This window comes from Sminthopsis crassicaudata, chromosome 3 (assembly GCF_048593235.1).
Source record: "Sminthopsis crassicaudata isolate SCR6 chromosome 3, ASM4859323v1, whole genome shotgun sequence".
Lineage (NCBI taxonomy): Eukaryota > Metazoa > Chordata > Mammalia > Dasyuromorphia > Dasyuridae > Sminthopsis > Sminthopsis crassicaudata.
The window spans coordinates 615,219,970-615,237,336 of NC_133619.1; the positions used below are offsets into that span (position 1 = coordinate 615,219,970).

A 17,367-nucleotide genomic window follows, 5' to 3' on the forward strand; every position below is an offset into this window, starting at 1 on the left:
CTCTTACAACTCTGACATTTTTCAGTCTTGGGCTTATTCTAGTCCTGAAATTTTGTGTTCTGTGTTCCCTAGCCCCTCTCAGCTCTGACCTTCTGTGTTCTAAGGTTCTCCCTTCTATAGCTCTGATAGTCTCTGGTCCATATGTTCTGGGTGAAACTCCAAGAAAGGCAGATTCATTTCTTATCATGGTATAGGGGAAAAGGACTAAGAGAACCTTTGTTAGAGGATATGGGTATCAGAGCTGGGTCTTGGAGACTAGTAGAAAGGCTTCGATAGATTCAGCAGACTGAGACAAGTTAAGGGGTGGGAAATTTGATTTGGAATCAGAAGATTTCAATTCAATTAAAAGTCACTTTTCAATTTGGTCATTTGTAAAAGTGAGGTCAGTTTTTTCTTTCTCATTTAATCATGAGTATGAAATTCTATTCTTTCCTAATCTCCCGCCCTTCTTCAGACAGGCACGTTGACAGAGGAAGGTCTGGATGTTTGGGGTGTGCTGCCCCTGAAAGGTTACGATTCCCCACTCCCGGACCCACGGCAGCTCCCGGGAGGTCCCCTGCTCACCACCCTGGCCTCCTGTCATTCCCTCTCATTGCTAAATGACCAACCCATTGGTGATCCCATTGACCTCAAAATGGTGGAGTCTACTGGCTGGGTAAGATCAGTTTGTGCTCGGTCTCTGAGTTGGCCCATCTCTAGTCAGCCCTATAAAAAGGGATTGGGTTGAGGGGGAGCCGGGTCCTTCCTTCTTTCTAGGAAGCAAGAGGTTACTTTTTTTTTTTCCCCTTTTAATTTGAGGTCAGGATGGTTGAATCCAAACTAGCTTTCTGCTGCTTCCGAGCTGTGTCATCACAGGAAATTTACTTTACCTCTCATGCCTTATCTGTGAAATGGGTATACTGACAGACGATGTATAATTCTTGTGTATCTTTAGTCTTGGAGAACTTTGGGGGAATATACAAGATAGAAGCACACCATCAATGATATATAAGAAGCTGAAATCGGGGGGCAGCTAGGTGGCGCAGTGGAGAGAGCACGAGCCTTGAATTCAGGAGGACCCAAGTTCAAATCTGGTCTCAGACACTTAACACTTCCTAGCTGTGTGACCCTGGGCAAGTCACTTAACCCCAGCCTCAGGGAAAAGAAAAAAAAAAAAAGAAGAAGAAGCTGAAATCTTAACTTTTTAAAGCAGAACACCTTAACTTCTGAAACCTTTAAAACATAACTTGCCATCATTGGTGATGTGTTTTCCAACTTCTACTTATAGACATTTTCATTTTTCCAAAGAAATAAAAATTCATGAATGCAAAATTAACAGCACGATGCATTTTTTAGATTCAAACCAGGAACAACTTTTAAACGAGCAGCTTTGAGGAAATTCTGTCATCTCCAAAGTCATCCAAGTTAACTACGTACGGGGACTTTGACCCTCCCCTTTCAAAAGTTCCTTCTAATGAAAGCCTGGTGTAATTATTATTTTGTTTCTTGTCATCATATCTATCACTTAATATCTCCATTCCACTGTGACTGTCACCAGGGAGATTTCTTTTTTCCCCTCAGGCTTAGTGCTTTATTCATTAGCTGACTACAATGATTCATGACATGGCCAATTTACCTTTTAGAAGCTTACAACCTAGACAAGAAGAGGTGTTTGGTAGCCCTAAAGCTTTACATACTGAGACAGACTCTGATCCCTCATCGCTTCACTGTTTTGTCATTGGGCTATTTGCCTTTTTTTTTTTTTTTTTTTTAACATACGTTGCTTTATGAATCATGTTGGGAGAGAAAAATCAGAACAAAAGGGAAAAGCTATGGGAGAGGGGGGAAAAAAAAAAAACAGAAAAAGAAATGAACACAACATGTGCTGATTTACATTCAATCTCCTTAGCTCTTTTTCTGGATGCAGATGCCATTTTCTGTCCAAAGTCTATTGGGATTGCTTTGGATCACCCGGGAAATTTCTAAGTCCAACCTCAAGCCTTCCTTATTCAGTTTCCATTGGCCAAGGGATTGGCTGCGGCCCTAGCTCAGTCTCCTGCCTGACACCTTGGCCTGACACCCACCTGTCATTTTTTGCCTGTTTCCCAGTTGCTTGAAGAAGTGGGGTTGGAGACCTTAGTGTTTGGGACCAAGGTCATGGCTGTGATGAGACCCCCACCCCCAGAGGAGCAGCTTCAAAGCACAGTAAGCTGGGCAGGGGGCTGGGGCTGGAGCGGGGAGGGGCAGGGAAGGGATCGAGGGCCACGCTCACCTGCTCTGTCTTGGCGCTTCCAGGAGCCCCTGGTGCCCATTGGCATCCTCCGCCGATTCCCCTTCTCATCAAGCTTGCAGCGGATGAGCGTGGTGGTCGTGCGGCAAGGGGAAGCCCAGGCTGAAGCTTACATGAAGGGGGCCCCTGAGATGGTGGCCAGTCTCTGTACTCCAGACTCAGGTGAAATGGAACATCCTCACCATTGCCCCACCCCCACTGCCCACTTCCCAGACCACAGAGCACAGGGCCAAGGGAATTTGGCAAACAGTAGAAAGCCAGACCTTGGGGTTTGCCCAAGTATCCCTAGGTTCAGGGCAGAGACCCCAACCAAAAGATCCTTCTTAACCATCTCCGGGTGCCCACTTGGAGCCGTAGCTAACCCTAGCCCGCCCTGCCAGGCTGTGGAGCTTGCGCCCCCAATGATTCCAGTCACTCCTGTTTCCCCAGTGCCTCCGAATTTCTTCCAAGAGCTCCAGCACTACACATCGAATGGATTCCGGGTTCTGGCCTTGGCGTTCAAGCCCCTGCCCATCGCTCCCACTTTGGAGAAAGCTCAGCAGCTGACCAGGTGGGGGAGCCCAAGAAACATTCTCTCCACCTACTTCAAGCCTTCTATTGATCTGTGATCTCCCACGGGTGGGCAAGCCCTCCTTCAGTATAGATCTTGGCCCCGTCTTTATATTTGACTGTCATCCATATCTAAATCTCTTCATTACCCTAGAGGCCTTTGCCTGATGCTTTTGTTCTAGGACTTATTTTATTGATCTGTTAAATGATGGGGGTCAAACTAGTTGATCTCTGAGATCCCCTTGAGGTCCAAGGTAGTAATCTCATTATCTGCCAAATCCCATTTCCTCATTTTAGAGAAGAGAAACTTAGACCGAGAGAGTGAACCCCCAAGCTCTCTCCCAGCCCTGCTTCTTGGGCTCTCATATTTTGTGACCTGAGAACGAGGCTCTCGGGCTCTTCATTCGTCATCCCTCATTCTGGCCACATCATTAGCTTTCCATTCGCTTGTGGCCATCCTTCATGACTCCTCTTGGCACAAAAAATGGGTGGAAGCGCCCCAGCTGGCCCGTGCCCAGAGCTCACGTTTGGGCTCCGTTCTGGGAGCTCGTGGGCTGCCAGGATGCCCATCCAGACAAGCCCGCCGGGAGGTTAGAGCTTTCCCAAGATGAGCTTCAGTGACCGGGAGCAAAGCGGCCTCACGCCCATCCCCTCTGGCCACGGCATGGTCTCCATCAGGAGTAGCCGAGCCAGCTGGACGGCCAGATCAATACTGTCGTTCATTCGTGGAGGCAGATTCGTGGCGCAGTTTGTATTCCCATTTGGCTCTGTCGCTGACTGATCGTGAAGCCCTGAACAAGCCACGGCATTCCCGAGCCTGTTTCCTTAACTGTCAAAGCAGGGGTTTGGACTAGATTTGGACTTCCCTGCCCTGAACTTAGGGTCCTGGGAGCCTCTGCTGCTTGTCCAAATGGCAGCTAGGTGATGCCATAGGCCTGAGTTCAAGTCCAGCCTCAGACTGACTCTAACCCTGGGTCATTTAACCTCTGTTTGCCCCAGTTTCTTCAGTTGTTAAATGGGAATCTTAATAGCACCTCCCAGGGTTTCCAGGGTTGCTAGGAGGATCAAATGAGATCATATTTGTAAGTTATATTTGCATTCCTGTTGTACCCCCAGTGCTTAGCACAGTGCCCGGGACATGCTCCTTTGCTGATTGACTGAGATCACACAGCTGTCAGGTCCCTGATGCTCCTTCCTTGGACCCCTCTGACCTTTGCCCTTGGGTCCACTGTCCCCTCTTCCCCCCCAGGACAGAAGTGGAGAGCGAGCTGACTATGCTGGGCCTTCTGATGATGAGGAATGTGCTGAAACCTGAGACAGAGCCCACCATCCAAGCCCTTCGCAGGGCTAGCATCCGTACTGTCATGGTCACAGGTGAGCCCCTGGGGTCCTAACAAGGGGTGGGGGACAGGAGGGAAGGACTCCCACCCAGAGCCTGGGGAGTGGGCTTCAGCTCCTCTGTCTCTGTCGAGGGGCGGGCACCGATGTCCCAGAGCCAGCCTGGGGTGGGGGTGGGGGTGGGGGTCCAGGGGAACTAATGCTGACTCCGGCCTCCTCCCACCCCAGGTGACAACATGCTGACTGCAGTTAACGTGTCTCGGGCCTGTGGCATGGTAAAGCCCCAAGAGCCCGTGGTGTTTGTCCATGCTTCAGCCCCCGCCCATGGCAAGCCAGCTTCAATCAAGTTTGTCCCCTTTGAGCACTCCCTAGCAGGGGAACAAGCTGAAGTAAGTCTTATGACAGCCCTTCCCTCCCCTGGGCTGATGGTCTGGAAAGCAGCATGCACAGAGGCAGGGGGATGGACTTTATGGCTTCCCAAGGCTCCTTGACCCCACTCACACCCCCTTTGGCCATTGCCTGATGAATGGGGCACCTGTGAGGACATAGCTCCCAGGAGCTTTGGAGTCTCATAGGGGCCCATTTCAGCCCAAAGGGTACATTGTGGAGCTGACTAGGGAGCCTTGCCACCTGGCACTGAACGGGAAGGCGTTTGCTGTGATTTTGGATCATTTTCCTGAACTTTTGCCCAAGGTATGGCTTTCCCCTTCCCCCTCATTCCCTCTAGGCCATGGCCTTCCCCTCTCTGAATCCTGCCTGGTCCCTTGGAGTCAGAGGTTCCCCTCACCTATGACATCAGCAAATGACTTAACTTCCCTGAATCTCAGATTCCTCTTTAAGGAGGGAGGGTCGGGTTCTAGATGCTCCCTACAGGGCCTCCGTGCTCTAAGCCCTCTGGCAGGGGGCTGTCCCCTCCCTCCTCTTCCTCTCGCCCTTCCTTGGCAGCTGCTCCACGAACTCTCGCCCACCCCTAGATCCTGCTCCAGGCCACGATCTTTGCCCGGATGACGCCGGAACAGAAGACTCAGCTGGTGTGTGGCTTTCGAAACCTGGAGTAAGTGACCCCTAGGATCCCAGGAAATGACCCAGAGGGATTCTTCCATAACACCTCCCTCTCCATCCATCCTCCTCCCAAACTCTGGCCAGGTTTTCTCCCATCTCTTTGTTGGGAAGGGAATAAACATTTCAAGGGATCAGGGACTTTGTTACATTGATTTTCTTCCTCAGCCTCGAATTTCCCCTGTTGTAGAAAAAAGCAGATTGGATTAGAAGGTCCCTTAGAGACCTTTTAACTCAAAGTTTCCCTTCCCACATAACTCTATGTCCCCCACCCCACCTCATGTCTTACGTTCCAATTTTTACTCTACTTTGGGAAATCCCCAACTGTAAGGTGCATCCCTTCATCATTGAGGACTTTAGCTTTCTTCTTTGTAAAATAAAGGAGAAATAACATTAACCTGGGAAATGGGAGACTTTGGTTCTGACACTGTAAGTGTGTGCTCATGGGCAAGTCACTAAATTTTTAAATTTTTTTGAATCTTTGTAAATATATCTGTAAACGAGACATTCTAGGATAAGAGTCGAGGTCTTGGAGACCATTTAGTCCAACTAACTTGTTTTACAAATTGCCTCCCCCGCAAAAAAAAAAAAATAAATTAAAGGACATGCCCGAGGTGGATGGCCTTAACTGATCTAGGAAACACCAAGACGCAGCATTTGAGGTGACCCCATAGGGCATTTCCTTTGATGTTTTCCTGAATGGGAATCCTTCTTATAGTATCCCTGACAAGGGGTCAGTCGCCCCTTTGTTTAAATAGAAATCTCAACATCTTTCTGAAGTCTTCCATTTTACTTTGAGACAGCTCCCATTGTTGATGGTTTTTTTTTAAGTAAAATTCAATTTTTAATTTTTTAATTCTTAAAACTTTTCAATTCAAGTGTCTCTCACTCTCTGTCCTCACTAAAAAAAAAAAAAAAAAGAAAGAAAACAAAATCCTTGCCGTAACTTTTCATAGTCAAACAGAAATAATTCCCTTCTGGTGGAGATAGTATCAGGAGATAGCAAGTTTCTTCACCGCGTCTTCCAGTTATGGTTGCTCATTGTATTGCTCAGTGTTCTTAATTGTTTGGTTCTAGAAGATTTTTATGTGATAGTTTGGACTTTGGCTTTGTTCACTTCAGTCTAGCAATCCGACTCTCCGAGACCCCTCTCCACCTCTCCTAATTCTGTCTTCTGGGAGCCAAGCAAAACCAGTCTGATCTCTCCCTTATAGGACTCTTCCAGATTTCCTGGTTTCTGTTCTATGTCCATATTTCCTCCAAGAGGCTTCCCAATGCTCAAGTTCTCATTTGGTCTCTTCCGGGCCTGATGGTTCTGTTTCTGTGAACCCCATCTTGGGATTGGGGGTGTAGAGAGCTTGACTTGAAAGTTTTCCATGCCCAGGGAAACCCATGTTCCTGCCTCCAAGCTTTGACCTGTGCCCAGCGGCTTCCTTTCCAACATCACCCCCTGCCCCCAGCCCTCCCTTGGGATTGACCCACTCCCTCCACCTAGCCGGCCACACCTCCTGGAGTGCGACAGGACTTACTGACAGTCCTCCCCCTCTCCTTGGCAGCTACTATGTGGGTATGTGTGGAGATGGGGCCAATGACTGTGGGGCTCTGAAGGCAGCCGATGTGGGCATCTCCCTGTCAGAGGCTGAAGCTTCGGTGGCGTCTCCTTTCACCTCCCAAATCACCAACATTGATTGTGTGCCTAAGGTGATCAGGTGAGTGATGCAGTGGGAGAGACCTTTGGAGGCAACAGATTGGGGGAGGCCAGGGACCAAAGGGTTACTTGAAGGAGCCCCAGGTATAAGCACTATTGCTGATCCCCAATCTCCAAGGAAATCAAGGGACCAGGAAACCAGCACTAAGCACTATTTTCTGTCATGCTGTTTATACTTGCAGAAAACTCTTGTCTCCCAAAGTTTGGGGGGCGGGTCACCAGTCATTTAGTCAGCAAACTTTCACTAAATACTTTCTGCGTTGAGCACTGGAGATACAAAGAAAGGCAAAAATAGGGTCCCTGCCCTCCTGGAGTTTACACCCCAACGGGGAAGACAGTGTGTAAATAACTATGTGCATACAAGATATATACATTTAAATGGAAAGGACTGAGAGATTGGCACTGGGGCTACTCGGAGGTCTCAAGAATTCCCTGATCCTTCGGATCCAGCAAGATACGGCCTTTTATCCCCAATCGTATCGAAAACAGAAGCAAGTTTAGTAAGATTGAAGAGAACTGATTGAGGATCACATAGGAGGAGAAGAAAGTCATTATAGGTAGAACTGGGAAGACCTGAGTTCAGATGCCATATCAATAGTAGCTGCAGGACTATGTACAACTCATTTAGCTAAGTCTAAATTCAAACTTTATTAAATAACCTAATGTCTCACAAATCTAAAATGGCTCTCTAAGATTCTCTAGTGCAGTTTGCATCCAGAGAGGGAGTTCTCACACTGAGAGTTCCCATGTTAATGAAATGGCAAGTCCTTGATTTATTGATAGTATTATTATCCTTATCTCATGATAATGGATTTTCTGGTTAGGGTGCCTATAAAAATGGTTCAAGGCCAAGTCACTGTTCTGCTATTTGTTCTTTTAAATGGCATATTCTAAGTCCAGCCTCCTTCAGAGGAAGCCCTACTGTCATTTCTGATGGCAGTAACCTGGTTCCGAATTGCCATCACAAACTCCATCCCTGACCTCTAGGGACGGTTAATAGAAACTTGTGGATTTTTTGCCTAGACAGTTTGCTCAATTTTTCCTTGGTGACATTCTCTTAGCCTAGTTCAGACGGGTGTTAGCCACAGAGGGCCTTTTGATACTTCCTTGGATCTTAGCCATTTCCTAAACTCCCTCCAGAGGTAAACCACTTCCAGTTACATTCAGCAAATCCAGTGTGAATTTTTATTCTTTTTATCCGTCGTTGTCGTCATATTTTTAAAATCTATATAATTAATTTTATATATTATATGTATATTATATATTAATATATAATATATTAATATAGTATATAATTATTGTATATATTCTATAATATATTATATTATATAAATATAATTATTGTGATATAATATATTATATAATATATAATTAATCTATATAAATATATATAAATATAATTTAATCTATATAAAAATTATGGTAATTATAAGAATCGTCAATATTACCTTTTTCTTCTCATGTTTCTGGGTGAAGCTCATAGAAATGGTCCAGGAACAAAGTCATTAGGCTACTATTAATCTCTTATAGAGATTAATTAGATCAATTAATTAATCTTATTAATTAATAAGAATAATCTTATAGAGATTAATTATTTGAGCTCCTTCAGTCCTCAGTGGTATCAGTGATATAGTCAATTGATTAATCAATTAATCAAATAATCATTGATTGATGATTATATCAATGCTTTTTATACTAGAATAAATGTATTGGGATATGTTGCTGTTATTAGTAATGACAAAGGTCTAACACCACTCCTGTAGAGAGAGAGAGGACCTCCTCAGATAGGCAGACCCTGAGATGCCATTTTCTTTCTTTAAAAAAAAAAAAAATTAATAGTATTTTACTTCTGCAATGATATGAAAAGATATTATACAACATTCATTTTTATAAGATTTTGAGTTCCAAATTTATTTCTCATTCTTTCTCTTATCTCCCCTCTCGCCAAGACGGAAACAATCTGATAGAAGTTATACATGTGCAATCATTTCTAACATTTCCATATTAGAAACGTTGGGAAAGAAAATAGGATGCAGTGATCTACATTCAGTATTCATAGTTCTTTCATTGGATTTATATGACATTTTCCACCCCAGTTTTATTGGAATTTCTTGGATCGCAGGATTGCTAAGAAGAACTAAGTTGATCATGGTGTAATATTGTTACTGAGTGCAGTGTTCTCTTAGTTCTGCTCATTTCACTCAGCAGCAATCCATGTAAGTCTCTCCAGGCCTTTCTGGAATCATCCTGCTGGTCATTTCTTATAGAACAGTAGTATTTCATTACATTCATATACTTATTCAGCCATTCTCCAATTGATGGGTACCAAGATGCCATTTTTTACTGAGAGCCGAGGAAGGCTTTCAGTTGCCCCTCATTTGATCTCCTTTTGTATTTGTGTTTCTTCCCCTACATCACAGGGAAGGGCGTTGCTCACTGGTCACCTCCTTCTGCATTTTCCAGTACATGGCCCTCTATAGCTTCATTCAGTTCATCTCCGTCCTAGTGCTCTACACTGTGAGTATAAAGTTAAATCAGAGTTGAGGGGAGAGGAGAGCACGGCCCTCCTTTCACTTCCCCGTGCTCTCCTCTCCCTTCCCCAATACCTGATTTCCCTTGATTCTTTTTGGGCTGAGACTCTCCTTTAGAACCAGAAACCCACCTCCTCCAGGAAGCATCAAACTGCCAGCTTTAATGGTTCTACTCATTCCAGAATTTTGAGTTTCCTTCTCTTATAGGGAGGGTTCAGCTATTTTCTGTGGGCTTCCTCTCTTTTGATAGGGGGCTCCCTGAGGACAGGCTTTGTGTCTCCCCTCCTAACAGAAGCTTCTTCAACCATTCAATCTAATTCAATTCAACAAAGGTTTATTTTTATTTTTTTTATTAAAGCTTTTTATCTACAAAACATACGCATGGGTAATTTTTCATCATTGACCCTTGCAAAACCTTCTATTCCAACTTTCAACATTCATTTTTTTTGTTTGTTTTTTTGTTTTGTTTTGTTTTATAATTTTTTTTAATATAGCTTTTTATTTACAACTTATATGCATGGGTAATTTTTCAGCATTGACAATTGCAAAACCTTCTGTTCCAACTTTTCCCCTCCTTCCCCCACCCCCTCCCCTAGATGTTAGGTAGTCCCATACATGTTAAATATGTTAAAATATAGGTTAACTACAATATATGTAGTTATATATTTATACAGTTATCTTGCTGCACAAGAAAAATTAGATTTAGAAAGAAGGTAAAAATAACCTGAGAAGGAAAACAAAAATGGAAACAGACAAAAACAGAAGGAGTGGAAATGCTATGGTGTGGTCCACAGTCATCTCCCAGAGTTCTTTCACTGGGTGTAGCTGGTTCTCTTCATTTCCGAACAATTGGAACTTTGGATCCTCTCATGTTGAAGAGGGCCACGTCCATCAGAATTGATCATCATATGGTATTGTTTCCACAAAGATTTATTAATTAGCTACTGTGTGTGAGACGCTGTTCGAGGTGTACTGGGTGTTCAGATAAAAATGAAAACAGTTCCTGGCCTCCAAGAGCTTATATTCTAGTGGAATGACACAAATACAAAATGTAGGTGAAGTAGATTACATGGTAATTTTGGCAGGAGTGTGAGAGGGGAATCAGGAAATGTGTTGGGTGAGAGGTGACCTCAAGTGAGCCTTAAATGAAGCTAGGAGAGCAGAAGTAAAGAAGTAATGCACTCCATGCATGAAAGATGCAAAGGCATGGAGGGGGGAGATGAATATGGGGTACATAAAACAGCAAGTAGACCAGTTTGGCTAGAATGGGAATTATATTAAAGGGAGTACTAGGAAATTGGTCTTAAAAGCTAGCCTGAAGCCAGATTATGAAGGACATTAAAGGTTTCCCCTAAAAAAGATTGTATGTTATTCTACAGGCAACTGAGAGCCATGAAACTTCTTTTTTTTTTTTTTTTAATTGAAGTTTTTTATTTTCAAAACATATGTAAGGATAATTTTTCTTTTTTTCTTTTCTTTTTTTTTTTTTTTTTTTTTTCAAGGATAATTTTTCAACCAGTGAAAGTGGTTGAAATGTAGTGAAGTAACCAGATTGATTTCTGGCTCTCCTAACTAAAGGATGCAAGAAGAGGGAGTGAATAGTGGAGAACAGTTCTGTTCAAGGTTAGGTTTTCTAGACTCTGGATCAATCCAAAAGCATTTATTAAGTCGCTGATATATATTAAGCCATGACAAATGAAAGCCCTGTTCTCATGCTTAGCGTGCAAAAAGCAAAATAGTTCTTGCCCTCATTCTCCCTAGAATCCTCATTTCCCAGGGTGGGAACTCCCTCTCTCGTCTCTACAGTCATCTCCGTAGAATACACTTTGAAGATGGAGACTGTTCCGTTTTTGGACTTAGAGAAACGCCTCCCCTGTCTCTTTTGTAAGGCACAGTACCTGGCGCATAGTAGGAGTTTAATAAATTCTCACTGATCGATTGGTGCCGTGACCCCTCCATCTGCCTCTCCCCCAGATCAATACCAATCTAGGTGATCTGCAGTTTCTGTTCATTGACTTGGCCATCACAACCTCGGTGACAGTGCTGATGAGTTTCACAGAGCCCGCCCCAGAGTTGGGGGTCTCGCGGCCCCCAGGCGCCCTGCTCCGTGCAGCCGTCCTGGGCAGCCTCTTCCTACAGACCGCTCTGGTTCTCACCATCCAGCTCGGTGGCTACTTCATCACCATCTCCCAGCCCTGGTAAGGCCTTCCTTCTCCCTTCCATCTCCAGATTTCCGGGGGTGGGTACCTTTTGGGGGTGCATCCTTAAAGGGGGGAGAAATATCACACCTCCTGGATACAGAAAGACATTGACAAGTTGGGGAGATTCAGAAGAAAATAACTAAAGTGGCAAAGGGGACGGGGTCAAATTTCGTTTCTGACTTTTAATGCCCTGTGAGTGTCAGTAAAAGGAACAGGAAGCATCCTGCCTGGGTCAGAGGAAGCTTAGTGGAGGGTGGGCATGGAAGTGGACCATCTATCTTCAGAGATTTGGAAGCAGGATTAGACTTTTTTTTCCCCTGAGGCTGGGGTTAAGTGACTTGCCCAGGGTCACACAGCCAGGAAGTGTTAAGTGTCTGAGGCCTGATTTGGACTCCAGGGCTGGTGCTCTAACCACGCCACCACCTAGCTGCCCTGGTATTAGACTTTTTCTGTTTAATTCCAGAATTAGGAACAGTGGGCAGGTCTATCCAGGAAAACTCTGGCGCTGTCCCCAAAGGGCTACTTTGGGAGGTGTGGCTTTCCTTGGAGTCTTCCCTCAGATTCTGCTGTGTTTCTCACCTTTAAGTATCTCCCCTTCCTTCCCTCCCTCCCCTCCTATCCACTCCTGCAGGTTTGTCCCTTTAAATAGGACCGTGTCAGGGGCCCAGAACCTGCCCAACTACGAGAACACGGTCATCTTCTGCCTCTCGGGGTTCCAGTACCTCACGCTGGCTGTGACCATGTCTAAGGGGCCCCCCTTCCGCCGCCCACTCTACACAAACGGTGAGATCAGGGAAATGAAAGGTGGGAGGAGGGAGGAATCTTGGGAGGATCCCTAGCTGCAGTAGGAGCAGGAGCCCCTTCCCATCCCCTTCATGTGCCCTCCTTCCTCTCGTCATCCCCAAGATCCCCAGAGTCCGCAAACATTTATTAAGCACCTGCTGTGTACCAGGCACTGTGCTAAGCTCCTAGGATACAAAGAAAGGCCAGAGACGGCCCTTGTCCTCAAAGAGCTTCCAGTCTGATGGGGAAGCTGACAGAGGAGAGGTTAATGGATCCTGTTCTCACCTTTCTCCCCTCCCCGCCCAGTGGCTTTCCTGTTGGTCTTGTTGGTGCTTGCCATCATCCTGGTCGTGCTCACCTTGGGCCTGCTGGAGTTCCTGCAGAGGTGGCTGACCCTGAAGGACATTCAGGATATCCAGTTCAAGCTGCTCCTGCTCGGCCTGGCTGCCCTCAACTTCGTGGCCGCGTTTATGCTAGAGGTGCCTGGGGACTGGGGAGCAGACCACCGTGTGTGGGGGATGGATGGGATGGGGGACCCTCTCTGGGGGGCCACTGCCCTCCCCTGGACACTCAGAGAACTGCAAGAGGATGATACTGAGGTTCAGAGAGGGCTCAAAGACCTCCTCAGGGTTCCATAACTCAGACCCTCCCCTTCTGAGGTCAGACACAAGGAGGGGACAGAGGAGAAGGAGTTGGGAGAAGAGGTGGGAACGAGTGGTACCCGGTGGATGGGGAACGTGGTGGGACTCAGAAATCGCCTCCTTCTCTTCCTGCAGTGCGTCTCTGACCAGTGGATCCCCAGGTGCCTCCGCCACCTCTGCCCGAAGAAGGCATCCAAAAAGTTCTTCAAGCGACTTGAACGGGAGCTGGCCCAGCAGCGAACTCCCTGGCCCCCGCTCCACCAGCCCATCTTGGCCACCCCCAAGACAGCCTCCGTGCTGAGGTAGCCCTGGATCCTGGGGACTTCCTGGGGCGGAGGTCTGAGCCCCCCCTCCCCACCTCTATTTATGCATCTTGGTAGCAACACTGTCCATGGCCTGAGACTGCCTCCACACTCCTCGAGGAGCTGAGCGCAGAGCAGGACTCGTTCCCAAAGCCATACCCACCGCCTGTGGCTGAGACCCGAGCCGGGCCTCTCGGCTCCACGGGAGCCCCTCCTCAGACACTTCACTCCGTCTTCCTCCCCTGCAGGGAGCGGCTTCACTCCACGTCCTTTCTCAGACCCGTTTAGTTCCCTTCTCTCACCTTAGAAATAGTCTAATTTTTTATCCACGGAGACGGGTCCACCCGACCCTCGGTGTCCCCACTGACAGACTGAATAAATTTGCCTTATTTTCCTGGATGTGCTGATCTTCTGTGAGAGCCTGACCACTAGCCCCATGCTTGGGATGCCCCCGCCTCCGTCTGTCCTGAGTCAGCGGAGCAGCGAGGGCATTGCCCAGATGTGGCCCGCTGAAGAGAGCCTTAGACTGAGAAAGAGGAACCGAGTTCTAGGTTTGGTTCTTCCCTAATGCGCTCCGCCAGCTCCAACAACTCCATTTCCCTTCCCTGAGCCTTGGTTTCCTCTTCTGTAAACTCCTGGACAATGATACTTTCAGCATGACCTACCTCACAGGGTTGTTGTGAGGAAAGTGCCTTGTGAACTTCGGAGGTCTATAGAAATGGCCGTTGTCATCCAGGCAACGCTGAACCTATATGAGCCTTTGTGACCCTCCAGCACCTTTCTGTACTGAGGTGGCCAACAGAAATGAGAATGGGCGGTGGGGGTGGGGCACAGTGTGAACAGACTGGCAGGAAAATAAAAGGAAGCCCTGAGAGGGAAGGAGCTAACCCACTGAATGACAGAGGCAGAGTTAGGAAAATAGCTTAACAGAGCAGAGTATAAGATCAAACAGAATAAGATGGAATTGAAGAGCAATAAATGTCAAGTCTTACACAGGGGTTCAAAAAGCCAATGTCCCAAGTCCCAATAGATGAGACGTAGTTAAGTGGTAGTTTTATCTGAAAAAATATCTGGAGTTCTTCATGGCCTTCAAGGCCTGTATAAATAAGTGTTGTGAGATGATCAGCATGAAAACTAAGGAGATCCTCAGCTACTTAAAGCGACAGATCAGAAATGAAGGCTGTAGCCCATTTTGCTCTTTCCTTGCCGAGTATTGTGTTCACTCTTTCTAGCTCGTCCAGTGAGGCAGCTAGGTGACTCAGTGGATGGAGCTCTGGGATTGGAGTCGGGACGTCTCGTTTTCAAATTCACATCTAGCCTCAGACCCTTTCTAGCCATGATGCTGGGCAAGTCCTTAACTCTGTGGGTCTCAGTCTGTAAAGTGAGCTGGAGAAGGAAATGACAAAGAACTTTGCCAAGAAAAATCCCAACTGGAGTCATGAAGGGTTGGACATAAGTGAACAACAAAGCTTGTCCAGACCCGTTTATAGAATCCATAATATGTGAGGAAGCATTAAAGGATTCTGACCCTTGGAGCTATTACAGCAGTGGGACTTTGGGGACATCCAGCTGGCCAATCAGACAATTCCAGCCAAAATTCTGTGATCCTATGGGGATGCTGAGTCTGAAAAAGGAAGTATGGAATGGGCAAGGACTTGTTGGTCATCTTCATGTATTCAAAGATTTCTCAGGTAGACGATCCCTTCTGAATGATGGATGGGACAATGGGAGTGATGCTCTCCGACTCAAGCCTCCCAGACCCCAGCCAGGGACCAGATGGGGGCTCTTCTCCTCCAACCTTCCTGCCAATGACCTTCTCCCTCACTTGTGACTGGACACTGAAATTCACCTCAAGTCCGCTCTCTGCTTCTCAGTGGTGCTTCTGACTCCCGACCCTGAGCAGCAGACATGGCTATGAAATATAGCACCCAGATACTCTTACCGTTTTTCTGTAAGAGGGAGGACCACCAGGTCTTCCCATTTGACTAGTAATAAACCTAAGGTCTTGTAGGCCTTGCTGTTTACTCTGTAGCTGCTCCCCAGGGCACCCCCTCCCCCACACACCCCGGGCTTTGCCATTTGGCCAGCAGACCTCTGGGTCTTGCCTTCCTCTCTGTATTGTGTCCTTAGGACTTCTGGGACCCTCATCTTCCTTCTATACATGTTGTCTTCCTCAGTTAGAATGTGAGCTCCCTGAGAGCAGGGACTGTCTCTTTTTTTCTAATTGTACCCAGTGCGTGACACAGTAAGTGCTTAATAAATTCTTTCATTCAAGAGAGATCCCAGCACAGGGCTGGTTGACTGACCGCTCAGCCCCTGAGAATAGAATGAGCAGAAAGTGGATTCAGATTTGATATTTTTAAACACATACATACATACCTTTAGAACTGTCCAAAATAGATGCTTCAAGTATCATAAAAATAAAAACTTGGGGAGTTGGGAAGGATTTCTGAGGCCACGTGAGAGTTACCGTCGAGTGTCTCCTTACTGGCAGTGTCCGAGCAGAATCTGGATGACCACTTGAGAAAGGAGCATTTCTGCTTAGATGGCTCCTTATGGTATCTTCTGGGTGATGAGCCTGGCAGGGACTGACTTGTGGGAATTGGGATAATGATGACTGGAGGGCTTTCAACTATGTGAAATGTTCTGCTTGGCTGCAGAAGGCAGACCAAGGACAATGGATGGGCTGCCAAGAAGCCAATTTAGTTTTGGGGTCAGGTCAGACTTCCTAATAATGAGTGGAAGTTCTCTGGTAAGGAAAAACAATGCGGAGAGGGGATTTCTTTTGGATATAAGCTGGTCTAGATGGTCCCTGAGGCCCCTTCTTTTTGCATTTGATTTAATATTTTTTTTTTCCAATTATGTGTAAAGATAGTTTTCACCATTGGTTTTTGGAAAGATTTTGAGTTCTAAATTTTTCTCCCTCTGCAAGAAGGCAAGCAATCTGATATCAATTATACAAATGAAGTCATGTAAACAGTATTTCCACTTTAGTCATGTTGTGAAAGAAGAAACAAAAGGAAAAATGAAAAAACAAACCCGAAAAGAGAAAACAGTATTGTTCGATTTGCTTCAGACTCCATCAGTTCTTTCTCTTGAGCATGAATAGCATTCTCCTTCATGACCTTTTTGGAATTGTCTTGCGTCATTGTATTACTGAGAAGAGTTAAGTCAGTCATAATTGATTGACATTGCACGATGGACTGTGGATGATGTTTTTCTGGTTCTGCACCCTTCACTCTGCATCAGATTTATACGAACTGTATAAATCGTATAAATCTCTCCAGGTTTTTCTGAAATCTTGCAGCATAATAGTACTCCATCACATATACCAAAACTTGTTCAGCCCTTCCTCAACTATGGGGAACCCTCTCAGTTTCCAGTTCTTTGCTGTGAGGTCCCTTCTAACCCTCAAATTGGGTGGTTCTAGGTTCCTAATCTGGAAGATTAGGAAATTGTTTTTAAAAGCTGATTTTTTTTCCCCATCAGCTATCCAGCCAGTGACCACCAGATGGCGACAAACTGAATAAAGGCCGCATCTCTCAGCCAGAGTTTGGCTGGAAACTCAAATCAAGGCTGATCAAACAGCAGGAGAAGAAAATGTGACTCAAAATAAAACCCAACCGACTCCCCAACCTCGGTTTTTTTTGGTAGCCCCTGAGAATATAGACCTGGGTTTGGCTTAAAATTCATCTTGGGGTCCCTAAAGAGATCTCCCTTTTAATATCCTCAAGCCCAGAGCAATAGCTTGCCACTTTCCTTGGTTCTGAGACTATCCAGGAGGGAAAGGGGAAGGAATGGTCAAGCTTCTGGATAATGGGTCTGTGGCTGCTGCTGCCCTAAGATGGCCACTCTCCAGGCCCCAGGGTTTGACTATAAGGTGAAATCATACCGGTCCCCCTGATCAATTGTGAATTCTCAGCTGAGCAAAGGGCTTGGGGATTCCCTGTTGAGGAGAGGAACATAGGAGCCCAGGTTAAGGAACA

The 17,367-nt window shown here is 46.1% G+C and overlaps 2 protein-coding genes across 3 annotated transcripts in view; one reads left to right on the forward strand and one right to left on the reverse strand.

Moving 5' to 3' along the window:
- ATP13A2 (ATPase cation transporting 13A2) overlaps positions 1-13,780 on the forward strand; it is a 39,582-nt gene extending 25,802 nt beyond the window's left edge. For both annotated transcript variants that reach the window (XM_074306104.1, XM_074306103.1), the window contains 14 exons: positions 455-655; positions 2,089-2,184; positions 2,275-2,431; positions 2,699-2,819; positions 4,068-4,192; positions 4,385-4,545; positions 4,745-4,849; positions 5,131-5,210; positions 6,772-6,924; positions 9,344-9,440; positions 11,429-11,652; positions 12,287-12,438; positions 12,745-12,917; positions 13,215-13,780. In XM_074306104.1, coding sequence (XP_074162205.1) covers positions 455-655; positions 2,089-2,184; positions 2,275-2,431; positions 2,699-2,819; positions 4,068-4,192; positions 4,385-4,545; positions 4,745-4,849; positions 5,131-5,210; positions 6,772-6,924; positions 9,344-9,440; positions 11,429-11,652; positions 12,287-12,438; positions 12,745-12,917; positions 13,215-13,385 — 2,016 coding nt within the window. In that variant the 3' untranslated portion in view covers positions 13,386-13,780. The remainder of the gene's footprint in view (positions 1-454; positions 656-2,088; positions 2,185-2,274; positions 2,432-2,698; positions 2,820-4,067; positions 4,193-4,384; positions 4,546-4,744; positions 4,850-5,130; positions 5,211-6,771; positions 6,925-9,343; positions 9,441-11,428; positions 11,653-12,286; positions 12,439-12,744; positions 12,918-13,214) is intronic.
- LOC141564084 (protein-arginine deiminase type-1-like) overlaps positions 1-17,367 on the reverse strand; it is a 386,771-nt gene that overhangs the window by 332,192 nt on the left and 37,212 nt on the right. The window lies entirely within an intron of this gene.